Source organism: Rhinopithecus bieti, unplaced genomic scaffold (assembly GCF_001698545.2).
Source record: "Rhinopithecus bieti isolate Rb0 unplaced genomic scaffold, ASM169854v2 scaffold_19722, whole genome shotgun sequence".
Classification (NCBI taxonomy): domain Eukaryota; kingdom Metazoa; phylum Chordata; class Mammalia; order Primates; family Cercopithecidae; genus Rhinopithecus; species Rhinopithecus bieti.
Genome location: NW_016809905.1, coordinates 1859229 through 1872618, shown reverse-complemented (window position 1 = coordinate 1872618; position 13390 = coordinate 1859229). Strand labels below are relative to the sequence as shown.

Here is a 13390-nt window from a genome sequence, read left to right as displayed (position 1 = left end):
AATACTACATTATTACATTTTTACATTATAACTGTTGTTTCCTTTTAATAAATGATCTCTTTCTGCATTATTCCCATCACCTTTTATTCCTATTGATACTTAACCCTAAGTTTTACTTGTGTATGTGCTCTTAATATTGTTATAGCTGTTTTCCTAGGCCACATTATTTTACTTAGTCATTTCTTTCTTTTTAAAGTTTTTGTATAATGCTGTTTATATATGTCTTTGTAAGTAAACTTACACTATTTTTCTATAGTTTGAAGTGTTTGTTGGTTATTACTTTTTAATATTAAACTTTAAATTTTGGAATAATTTAGACTTACAGAAAGGTGACAAAGATAGTATAGAAATTCCTATATATCTTTCACTCAGCACTCCTAATGTAGTTATCATGTTACATAAGCATAGTATATTTTTCAAAGCTTGGAAATTAACAGTCATATATTATTGTTAACTAATCTACAAAATTTCCACAAATGTGCTTTTTCTATTCCAGGATCCAATCCAGGAAAGCACATTCCATTTAATCATCATGACTCTTAGTCTCCTTTGATGTGTGGCAGTTCCTCAGCCTTTTGTTGTTTTTCATGACCTTGACGATTTTGCAGAGAACTAAAAAGGGTTTTGTAAAGTGTCCCTTGATTCAAATGCCTCTGGTGTTCTCACATGATCATACTGGGGCTGTAGGCTTTGGGAAAGAGTATCATGGAGACTAAGTGCCATTCTCATCACAGTGATCCCTTAGTATTTGTGGGGAATTGGTTCTAGAACCCCTGTGCCAAAATCTTCAGATGCTCAAGCCCCTTATATAAAACGGTGTAGTATCCCTCTCGCTATATTTTAAATTATCTTTGGATTACTTTTAATATATAGTGCAGTGTAAATGTTACATGAATAGTTGTTATAATGTATTTTGTTCATATTATTTTTATTGTTGTGGTTAATTTTCACTGTTTCTTTTTCCCCAATATGTTTTATACACAGTTGAATCTGCAGATGTGCAACCAAAATATGGCTGGTCAACTGTTCACCATATGAAGTGTATTAGTTTCCCATCGCTACTATAGCAAGTTTTCATAGAATTGGTAGCTTAAAACAACAGGCAATTTTTTTCCTTATGTTCTGGAGGTCAGAAGTTTGAAATCTGTTTCACTGTGTTGAAACCCAGCCGTCAGTAAGGCCATATGCTCACAATCTCTGCAGAAGAATTTGTTTCCTTGTCCTTTCCAGCTTACAGGGCTGCATTCCTTGACTCATGACCCTGTCTTTCATATTCAAAGCCAGTAGCATAGTGTCTTGCTTCAGTTGACACATTGCCTTCTTCCTATGTAGTCAAATTTCCCTTCATCTCCCTCTTATAAGAACACTGTTGATTATTAAGGGCTCAACTGACTACTCCAGAATAATCTCCCAATCTTAAAACTCTTAACTGAATTACATTCTCAAACTTTCGTATAGTTTCCAGGGATTAGAACCCAGATATCTTTGGAAACCATTATTCAACCTACTTCAAGTACATTTGGAAGGAACCAAACAGGCAACTCAAAAGATTGAGTGCCCCACTCAACCTTTGGCTGACAGTTCTTATACATTTACTATTTCCTGTTTTTTTCCTCCCATCTCTTCCCCTCCTTACCTGTGCAGTGATTTGCCAGTATATGGGAGAGGATGCCTGCACCGTTTTGTGGTTGAAGTTATGCCTATGCTCTCTTAGGGCAATTTTTCCTTACTGGTCTAGTGCCTCCAGAGGAAGGTCATGTGTCAGTCAGACTGTCACTTTCCCCCTTATTGCGCACTCCTGGACAGGTGCCCAGAGGAAAGTCAAACTCTGACGTTTAAAATTCTTCTTGGGAAGTTGTTGCCCACAAGCTCTAGATGTCTCATGTGTCTTAGGAAATTTTCCCTCCCGTGTCACCAGCTGCTTGACAATCACCTGACATCCTTTGGGTCCCTATCCGGCTCTGCTCATATCTGCCTATGTACTTATTCTAACAATGAGATCCGACTTTAATCTATTAATATTCTTGTCATTACTCATATTTGAGATTTATTTCTAAAAATTCATTTTATGTTTTCTATTTGTCATGATTTCTTATTTTTTTCTACTTTCAATTTTTTTTAGTTGTTATGATGAAATTTTTAGGTTGCTAAAAATTTTAAGTGATTAATAAACAATACTGCTTTATATATGTCCTGACTTTACAACCTATTGATAAATAGGTTACAGAGGTCAGAAAGATGACAATTAAAATCATCTTGCTTACTAATAAAGCCATTTGCTAATTACTAAAGTAATAAGTAATTAAATATTATTAGTAAAGACGATTTACAAACTTGGCTTGGATCTGTAAACAGATGTGCTTGGTGATATTATCTTCTCTGAAGTGAATTTATCCTCCTTTAGCAGATACTCTTGGTACTCTACCTACAGCGTCTCAGCGCTCATTGTCCTTGTTCATGCTAAGCCTTATTGATGAAAGCATGTGCACTCTTGACCTGAGTGTTTATTGTGGTTGAAAAGCACTCTTAGTCCATGAGTAAGCCAGATCAAAATTGCTGGGGAGTTAATTGTTCTGATGCCACTGTCAACAAAAGGCAGAGGGAAGCTGAGGAATAAATATCACAGATTTCTCACTTCTCAGATGGTATTGCACTGAAACCTGTTTTATATAGTCTCCCATGGATCCCAGCAAGATTGAGCCCCTCTTCTCCAGATATATAATCTGCTTTGTAATACAACACTGTATTGGTTTTCCTATCTTCCCTATGTTGCTGTCCCATTCCCTTACCAGTTATTTCTGTTATTACCTCTAAAATAAACTATTAAACTCAAATCCTTAACTTTGGAATTATTAGTGAGAGAATCCAATATAATATACATTCCCAGATTGTAGGCTTTCCCTTTGCAGAAGCTAACTGTTCTCTATTACTCCTTTCACATAAAGAAAACATAATGGAAGTGTATTAGTCCATTTGTGTCCAGAGTTGGTTCCTTCCGGTGGGTTTGTGGTCTCGCTGACATCAAGAATGAACCTGCAGACCTTTGTGGTGAGTGTTGTAGCTCTTAAAGGTGGCACGGATCCAAAGAGTGAGCAGCAGCAAGATTTACTGTGAAGAGCGAAAGAACAAAGCTTCCACAGTATGGAAGGGGACCCGAGTGAGTTGCCGCTGCTGGCAGGTCTGGCCAACTTTTATTCCTTTGTTTGTCCCTGCCCACATCCTGCTGATTGGTCCATTTTACAAACCTCTAGCTAGCCTCAGAGTGCTGATTGGTGCGTTTTACAATCCTAGCTACAGAATGCTGATTGGTGCATTTTACAATCCTCTTGTAAGACAGAAAAGTTCTCCAAGCCTCCACATGACCCAGAAGTCCAGCTGGCTTCACCTCTCAACCCCCCCTCTAAACAGGACACCCAAACTGCTGTTGGGAATTGGGTGATGACTGCTCTAGCTACTTCCTGCTGGATAGAGGCAAAGAAGGGGCCCTGCAGTGATAGTGTCCTTAAGAGGGGAACTCTCTCTGCCAGTCAAAGGGCCAGTGGGTCGATCCAGGGGTCCTCGGTAGAAGTTGTGAGTTGAGCTCATTTGGGGTTTCATTTGTAAGACCATCTGTAGCTTGGTGGCCTCAATCCTGGAGGAAACAAATTTGACAAGGAGGTTAAAAACACAGGGCCCAAAAGTGAGTAATAGCAAGATGGCTGTCACGGGACCTAGAAAGGGCAGAAGCCATGTCACCCAACTCCAGAGGCTGGTATAAGAGTTTGAAAGTCATTTTCTGATATCAGAAGCATTTTCCTGTAAAAGTTGAGTGGCATCTTTTACTATCCCTGACTGGTTAGTGTAAAAACAACATTCTTCCCCTAAGAAGGTGCAGAGTCCAGTGAGGAGGTCTTGGCCTCATTGGTTTTGGAGAATCACTGCTGCCAAAGAATCTATTTGGGATTGTAGAATAAAGATAGATTTTGTTATTTCTTGCAAACTGTATGAGAAATCCTTTGAGAGTATGTGGTTTCTTTTACTACTTTTCTCTCTCTCTCTTTCTCTTTCCTTTTGTTTGACTCTTTCTCTCCTCTTTCTGTGTCTCTGTCTCTTCCTCTCTCTGTTTGACTCCTTCTTGTCTCTCTGTCTCTTCCTCTCTCTGTCTCCTCTCTTTGACTTTTTGTCTCTCTCTTTCCTTTTTGCTGGCCTTTCCATGCCTCTGCCAGTCCCTTATACTGCTGTTCTCCTCTCTCCTTTCCCTTTTTGATGGGTTCAGCAGTGTAAGACTGCCACCTCCTTGGGTTTTTGCACTTTGTACAATAAATCCATGATTTCCTTGTGGTATTTAATGGCAGTTCCCCCAGAGGTTGGGAACTCCCTTTCTTTCCATATTACAGCATGGGCATTTAGGATTAGGTAAGCATACTTGCTGATTGGGTAATAAACTTATCTTTTAGGATCAATTAACCCTCAAGGGAGTTGGGTGACAGGGGAGTATATTTTCTTAAGGTCTCCCAGAGCTGCTTGAGGAAGGCGGAAGGATTTTCTTCCTGTCCCTGAGTTATGGTGGACATCATTGAACAATTCATGGGCTTTTTCTTAATTCTTCTTCGTCCTTCTAGAATACAGGTCAACAGATGTTTGCGACTCCAGTGCCTGTGATCTGAGTTGAGGTCCCAGTGGGGATCCATACTGGGATGGCTTGCTGACTGGTAGGGAATGTGTCCCTTTTTTTCAGCTGTCATTCTATCATTTACTTGACTAAGATACCAGGTATCTCCAAACTCTTGGGCCACATTCTTTTCATTAAAGGCCAGAGTTTTATCTAACAATAACATGACATCTCTCCAGGTGAGGTCAAAGGTTTGCCCTAGACCTGGGACATCTATGTACCTATCGGGATCATCTTAAAAATTTCCCAGGTCTACCATGATCTGTTTTAAATCAGAAAGGGAGAAGGGGACATGTACCCAGGTTGGACCAAATTGCCGTCCCCCTACAGCTTGAAGGGGATGCTACCGATAGCCCCGGGGGTTTTTGTGGTCCTTTGGAGATTTCTTTGCTTATTTCCTTCTGGGTGGGGGGGATTAGAGGAGCCTTATCAATAGGAAGGGGAACGGTAGGGAGGCTAGGATGTGGAGGTAAGTTGAGAGGTTCTCTTGTGGGATGTAAATTGCAAGCTTTGCATAGTTGTGGATTATCCTTCAATAAAAAGAAAGCTTGGACATAAGGTATTTCACTCCATTTGCCTTCCCTCTTACAGAAAAGGTCAAGCTGCAGGATAGTATTGTAATTCATACTTCCCTCAGGTGGCCATTTTTCCCCATCAAAGAGAGAATATTGGGACCAGGCTGTAGGGCAGAAAAAAATGAGCTGCCTCTTTTTCACGGTTTGCGGGTCACATTAGTCCCAATGTCTTAGGATGCATTTCAAGGATAAGCCTGTTTATGCCTGAGTGTTTCCCATCTGAAAGAAAAAAAACAACCGTGGTTTTGGTTTGTTTTTTCCTGCCCTGCCCAAGAACCTGCAATGGACCCTGGATCCTGCTGATCAGAATAGTTGTGCTCACTGATGTGGCAGCAGATCCCCCTCTTGCCCAAGGTCCCTGGACCCTGCGGATTGGAATAGTTGTGCTCACTGATGCAGCAGCAGAAACACTAGTTTTCCTCCTTGACCACAAAGAGAACTGAGAAAGGTCAGATTTAGTGGCCCTTACTGACGCATTCTCAAAAACCTGCATCCTTGCCTTTCCTCTTAGACCACAAAGAGGACTGAGAAAAATCGGATTTAGTGGCCCTTACCAATGCATTCTCTCAAATCTGTTAGAGTCCTAAGTGTTTTATCCTGTTAGTATTGGGACCTTACCCCGGTCCTATAAAGATGATATGCTTCAAAACGGAGCGGAGGGCCATACCTTGAGGGAGGGAAGGGATATCCAGGGTTGGAAGAGTGACAGCTTTTGTTCTCACTTCTTATCATATGGATAGGAAGGATATCATTTCTGAGGCTCCCCACATCCTAGTTTCAGGAATAACTTTTGTTAGGCCTGCTAGGCTGAGGAGGGATCCTAAAATTCCAGATAGTGTCCCCCTCCAATGGTGCGTTGGGCAAAAATTATGTCTTTCGGATTGGTGAGACTGGGTGCCTAAAGAAAGGAATAGAGTCCTGAAATTTATACTAGAAGTAATTCTTAATAGGAGAAACTAGAAGAGCACCAGAGACAGGGAGTGGTTCTTAGAAGCGGGACTAGCCTCAGAGAAGAAAGGCAGGAGGAAATTTGTCTGACAACTGTTAGGACCCAGGAGGCAATGGTCAGGATAGATAGGATAGATGGGCAAGTCTCGCTTGGGCGACGTGACTTTGAGAGTTCTGCTAATGGCTGCAGGGTCAACCAATGTTTTGTCAGGACCCTGGAGCTGAATGGCTTTCCTCTGTTGACTCTCAGCTCAGCCCAGGAGTACCGGAAAAGAGGAAGCCAGTTGCAGGCAAACCAATGCTCCCAACTCTAAAGAGTCAAGGGTTGTTAGAGAGCCCTTTCCCAGAAAGCCTGACACCTGTGTCTTTAATCCGAGGGCTGCGCTAGTCACTTTTAAATGGCTAACAGCTGCCTGGTGTTTAGCCCCTGAATTCTAAGGAAAAACAGGACGGAATAGCAAGCGGAAGGGGTCCAATGGTACTCACTGCTTGGTGATAGTCCCTTCATGGTCACCATGTGTCCGGAGCAGGTTCCTTCTGATGGGTTCATGGTCTCACTGACTTCAAGAATGAAGCCGCAGACCTTCACGGTGTTACAGCTCTTAAAGCTGGCACTGACCCAAAGAGTGAGTGGCACCAAGATTTATTGTGAAGAGGGAAAGAACAAAGCTTCCACAGTGTAGAAGGGGACCCAAGCAGGTTACCACTGCTGGCTGGGATGACTAGCTTTTATTCCCTTATTTTTCCCTTCCCACATCCTGCTGATTGGTCCATTTTACAGAGCACTGACTGGTCCATTTTACAGAGCACTGATTGGTCCATTTTACAGAGTGCTGATTGGTCCATTTTGCAAACCTCTAGCAAACCACAGAGTGCTGATTGGTGAGTTTTTACAGAGCACTGATTGACACATTTTACAAAGCTCTAGCTAGCCACAGAGCGCTGATTGGTGCGTTTTACAATCCTAGCTACAGAGTGCTGATTGGTGCATTTTAAAATCCTCTTGTAAGACAGAAAAGTTCTCCAAGTCCCCACCTGACCCAGAAGTCCAGCTGGCTTTACCTCTCACATTCTCATTCTGCTAATAAAGACATACCAGAGACTGGGTAATTTATAAAGAAAAAGAGATTTAATGGACTCACAGTTGCACATGGCTGGGGAGGCCTTTCAATTATGGCAGAAGGTGAAGGAGGAGCAAAGGCACATCTTACATGGTGGCAGGCAAGAGGGCGTGTGCAGGGGAACTCACATTTATAAAAGCATCAGATCTTGTGAGATTTATTCACTATCATAAGAAGAGCACAAAAAAATTTCCCACCCCCATGATTCAATTACCTTCCACCTGGTCCCTCCCGTGATATGTGGGGATAATGGGAGCCACAATTCAAGGTTAAATTTGGATGAGAACATAGCCAAACCATATCAAGAAGTTTCCCTTGCTGAGATAGGGACAGCAAAAAGAGACAGAAACACATGAACAAGGAAGGCTTCATTCTTTCTTCCCAAATCCACAATCAGATAAATTGCCTCTCTTCACCCTTGCTAAAATACCCTCTTTATACTTCAGCACCTGTGAATAGTAAAGTGACTTTCAATCTTCGTACATCTGAAGATACCCTCATTTTGTCATCACACAGGAATTATACTTTATCTGAGTATAAAAATCTGGAGTGATATTAAATTTTACTCAACCCTTGAAAAATATGAATCCACTGTCTGCTGGCTTTTATGGATTTTCTGAGAAGTCTGTTTTCAGTCTGATTATTATTGCTTTGTATGTTTATCTCCCTGGCATCTAAAAATGTTTTCTTCTTGATTTTCCAATTTCACAACAATATGATCAAATAAAGATTTTAAAAATGTATCCCTTTCAGAAATTGGTGTGACTTATAAATTTCTTCAATTTACCAACTTCTTAATTTTATATTTTGATGTTTATTTTCTCCTGTTTAATTTGTTGTTTCTTTCTGAAATTCCTCGTAGATATTGGTATAACATATTTTATTAGATGTATCCACATGGACATCATTTTGTTCAACCAGAGTGTAGCTCCAGTCAGATACCTGCAATTTTCTCCATTCATAGCTGATATCCACTGAGGGTCCCAAGCTGGGAAAGGGAAAATGAGAGGGAAGAGAGTTTACAGTTTCTCAATGTAGCCTGTGTATCTCTTAAACCAACTCTAATATTTTTCATCTTTTTCCTTTCTAAGTGGTATTTTGAATATTTTAAAGTTCTAACATCTATATGCTACTTCTGAATTCAGTTTTGTCTACGTTTATATATGTGCCATTCACTGAAGAATTTTGCAACATTTTTGATAAAATAAATTTTATTTTCAAGTCTTCTTATGTGTTTCATCTTCATATTTCCTATGCTGATTGGTAGCCACTTATTTTTTATTTGTTTCTTGCTCTGATTTTCTGGATGTACTGACTTAATAACTTGTGGGTATTTTAAGTATGCTTATTTTAAAGTTTATGTCTTGCACTATGATTTATTTTCCCTTTGTACCAATATTTATTTTTTTGTGGGTCTTATTTATGTTTATTGAGTTTCTTGACTGTGTTTTATTATTGAGATTCAGATTCCCCTACATTTAATATACCCCTATTTATTTAAGATCTCTTTTTTTTTTTTTTTGGTGTACTTTGTTTTCTCTTTATTGAATAAGCACTCTCTCTCTCTGTGTCAATTGGTTTTGTAGTTTCAATGGCCAAAATTCCTAATATTCACAGATCTTATATTAGTGTATCAGAGTTTTGGCAGTGATGGTTTGATCCTGTTGTTCATCAAGCAAATGAGGAAGGCATGAGGACTGGTTATGGAGATAAACCAAGTTGGTATTAAGAGATTTAACTTAGCTTCCAGTTACAGGAAGGAATCACATATAGATTTCCTATTTTTTGAAGGTAGTCTATTACTGACACTTACTGAACATGTTTGTTCATTATTCCTCAGGGATGTTTCTATCAAGGGCTCAACATTTTGTTGCATTCCCAGAGCTCAGTAGATTACAGGCTCATATCTCACTCATCATTGAGGATTCCTGTGCTTTCTGGACTACAGATATTTGTATATATAGTGTTGAGCCAAAGTATTTATTTTTAAATACATGGTAGATAATTCCCATGTATTTAGAGTAGTGGAAGAAGACATTTTTCCCTTACTTTCTTTTCATTTGCTTAATGGGCCACTTACTGATGAAATTTAATTTGGCCCTTATAGAAAATATTGGCATATTACACAGCAGATTACCTTTATTGGGTTTAAAATGTTCTAACCTTCCAATCAATAAAGTTTAACCCAATCAATAAGTGCAGGAGTGTTTGCCTGTATAATGATGCTGACACATACACTCACGATTGAATTTGAAATCGGAATAAACTTTACTTGATGGAGTCATCAACAACTTTATGGAAATGGATTTTGTATTATAAAAGAAGCAAATCCACTTATGATATGACTTTATGATATTCTCTTATACCTACATGTACTCAATATCTTTGCTACTCTATGCTTCCTCTGCTTTTACCCTTCCCTCACTTTCTTAACAAATAACACTGTCTTGAGAAAGCTACTAACAAAATGTACATATGTCATTGCAAAGTAAATCTGACTCCTAGAACATTAGAAAGGACTAAAGAGGTAAAGAGGCTATATGGTATGTGCATGCGTTTTGGGGACAGATGTCCCAAGAATATAATGAATCTCATTATTTGAATTTTTTTTTTTTTTTTTTTTTTTTTTTTTGAGACAGAGTCTTGCTCTGTCACCAGGCTGGAGTGCAGTGGCTTGATCTTGGCTCACTGCAACCTCTGCTTCCCAGGTTCAAGTGATTCTCCTGCCCCAGCCTCCCAAGTAGCTGGGATTACAGGCTTGGACAACCATGCCCAGCTAATTTTTGTATTTTTAATAGAGACAGGATTTCATCATGTTGGCCAGGATGGTCTCAATCTTCTGACCTCGTGATCTGCCCACCTCAGCCTCTCAAACTGCTGGGATTACAGGCGTGAGCCACTGCACCTGGCCTGAAGTTTTTTTTAAATTGTCATTTGCATTTTAGTGCCTCTGTTGAGAAGGGCGTGAAAGTCTTCCATATTTAACACATTTCCTGGACAACTTAAACAGAGAAGAATAAGAGGAATCTGCAGCAGAGGTCACAATGTTAAACATTGCTTTACTGATCAGATTAAACAAAGCCAGACAGGGAAATCTGTCCTTGTCGTGGTTTATCTGTAAGGTCCTTGGCTTCAGGAAAATGTCTCTAGGTGGAGGTTGAATATGAGCACAGGTTAAGAACCCAAAGAAATAGAGAAAAAAGTGAGGCAGTTCTGTAATGGGAGAGGAACAGAGAGGTGGGATGATCCGGTTCTCTCTATTGCTTTTGCTAAAAGTATAATAAAAATATGTTGCATTTATTTATTTCCAATAAAGCGACTAAAACATACTATCTCATTAAATATCACCCCAATCCTATCAAGTAAGTACTATTGCAATGCACATTTTACTGACAGGGTGACTGAAGCACAGAAAGATCCCTACAATTTGAACGTATTTGTGATCTGAGAGGTGTCCTCTTTCTGGCCACATAGAACAAGTAGCTCTTGAATTCTGTGATTAGCCATTAGGGATCCAGTTTGCTGCTGACTCACTCTTTTCCATTGCAGTTCCACTTCCTCTCACTCACATACTCATTCATTTACTCACCCATATTATCATCCACTCATATATTCCCTTATTCATTTATATAATTATTTAATCATTTCAATTTATTTTATTTTTTCATTGAATGGGCATTTAATGACTTCGATAGCATAAAAAACTAAGCTTGGTGAAGAATTAGAAGGTGATATATTAGTTGATGCCAGTCCTCAGGAGTGCACAACTCCCTCTAGTTGCCAGTTCTAGAGATCATTTTTTAACTTACAGATGACTCCATCTTGGCTGTGGTTTTGACTGTGCCTGACTGAACCCCTCTTGGTGACCAATGATATCATTTCATTTCCCTGTAACCCCCCTGAAAAGATGTCCCCTCACTGTTGATCTTGAGTTCAGTGTCTTGTTAGATGTCAAAGTCACAGTTAATAGTTTGGAGAATAGCATGAGTTCATTTTTCTCTTCTCAATGCTTCCATTCACAGAAATAATCCACACATTAATTTCCAGTTTCATAAATTCAATTTTATTTTATTAAAATTCACAGAAGCATATATGACAGGAAATGTTGCTGTCCAAGTGTTAGACATGGTTAACCTTCTGTCTAGAATTCAGATAAGAAAGAGATACAAATATGTTTTTGGACTGATTCTTGCCCTCTGAACTCTGTTTTTGATATTTGAAATTCAGGAACTAAATACATTTAGATTATACAGTATTCCTAATTATCCAAATTCACCACTGGAACTCTTGCAATTTTTAAGCTCAGGATCCAGATAGATGTGGATAGTGGAAGATACTACTATGGACTTCTGGATTCACCACAGATGTCCTAAAGGAGATTATCTGGGTTAGATCCTAGGATTCTGTCTTTTGATAATCTCTCAGGGTGATTCACAGCTGCACTAATTTCTGAGAACAATGACTCCTTGCTGTGTACAAGAATCATGGGGTTGTTTTGAATTCTAGGAATTGAGAATATCATTCTGGTATTATACACCTATGAGGTTTACCTGCAAAGCACTTTACAGTAATAGTGTGATGTAGTGTTAAATTCTATACTATCTAGGATTATAATTTTGATATTAAAATAGAAGTGGCATTTTATTTCTGGTAAAAGACATCCAAATTTTCTCTAACCTAATCATATTCCCAAAATTTGAATAGAACAGATCTCATGTGTGAAGGAAGTGCTCAGAAAAATTAAAGACAAGAAATAATGAAAATAAAACAAACTATTAGACACTGGCGATCCAGTGAAATTTCAACATGGTTTGCAAACAATTTATAATTAACGGGTTAAGCCCAATGAAGACTTTGCTTTTCCAGTAACCACCCTGAATGCACTCTTGACTTCCTTGTTCCTCAGGCTATAGACTAGAGGGTTAAGCAGGGGGATGACCATGGTGTAGAACACAGATGAGATTTTGTCTGTGTCCATGGAATGACTAGATCTTGGCTGCAGGTACATAAAGGTGATTGTTCCATAGAAGATGGAAACAGTAGTGAGGTGATAGGCACAGGTGGAGAAGGCCTTCTTTTGTCCCTCAACTGAATGCATCCTCAGGATAGCAATAAAAATAAAAACATAAGAGTTCAAGATAATCAAGAGAGTGAAAAAGATGTTAAATGCTGCCAATACAAAGAGCACAATCTCATTTGTGTAAATATCAGAGCAAGAAAGAGCTAAGAGTGGTGGAATGTCACAGAAAAAGTGATTAACCACATTAGAATGACAGAAGGAGAGATGGAAAGTAAAAGCAACATGAATGGAGGACTGAAAGAGTCCACAGATGTAGGAGCCAGTGACTAGCAGGACACACATAGTATTTGTCATGGTTGTGGTATAATGCAGGGGCTTACACACCGCGGCATGACGGTCAAAAGCCATTGAGGCCAGGAGGAAACTTTCAATAGTAGCAAAGTCTGCAAAGAAGAACATCTGGGCAGCACATGCATTATAGGATATGATCTTATTTCCCGTGAGAAACTTCACCATTACCTTGGGAGTGACAGCCGAGGTATAAACACAGTCCACCATAGACAGGTTGCCGAGGAAAAAGTACATGGGAGTGTGGAGCCGGGAGTCCAACAGAATCAACATGATCATTCCAAAGTTCCCAACCAGAGTGGTGAGATAAATGAGAGTAAAGATGATAAATAAAGGGATCTGAAGCTCTAGGACATCTGTTAACCCCATGAGAACGAATTCTGTCACTTCTGAAACATTATCCATCAAAGTCATTTGGGAATTATCCTGAGAGGTACCTATGAGATGAAAAAACACAAAACTATGCTAATTGAACACTATCATGGGAACTGAAGTGTGTCCAGGTCTCGTGCTCACATGTCAGCTTCCTGTCCAGTGCAGGAGTCTGTGTGCAAGACGCTGGACCAGATTCTGGGTAGGGGTGGGTTGAGTGAGGCCATTAATGCAGAAGCAGTGTGGGTACTGGAATGTCTCTGCCGACCATGGCTGCCACAGTGGTCTGTATCATATCTCTGGGGCACATTTCAGCTTTTGTAGTGTATAGTATACTCTATTACACTAAATCACA

General features: G+C 39.5%; 1 protein-coding gene across 1 annotated transcript; it reads right to left on the bottom strand.

Moving 5' to 3' along the window:
- Positions 1-12123: 12123 nt before the first annotated feature.
- Positions 12124-13068, bottom strand: LOC108541296 (olfactory receptor 5B12-like). The gene has a single exon (XM_017890767.1). The coding sequence runs from the start codon at positions 13066-13068 to the stop codon at positions 12124-12126; it is 945 nt and encodes a 314-aa protein (XP_017746256.1).
- Between the last annotated feature and the right edge of the window lie 322 nt (positions 13069-13390).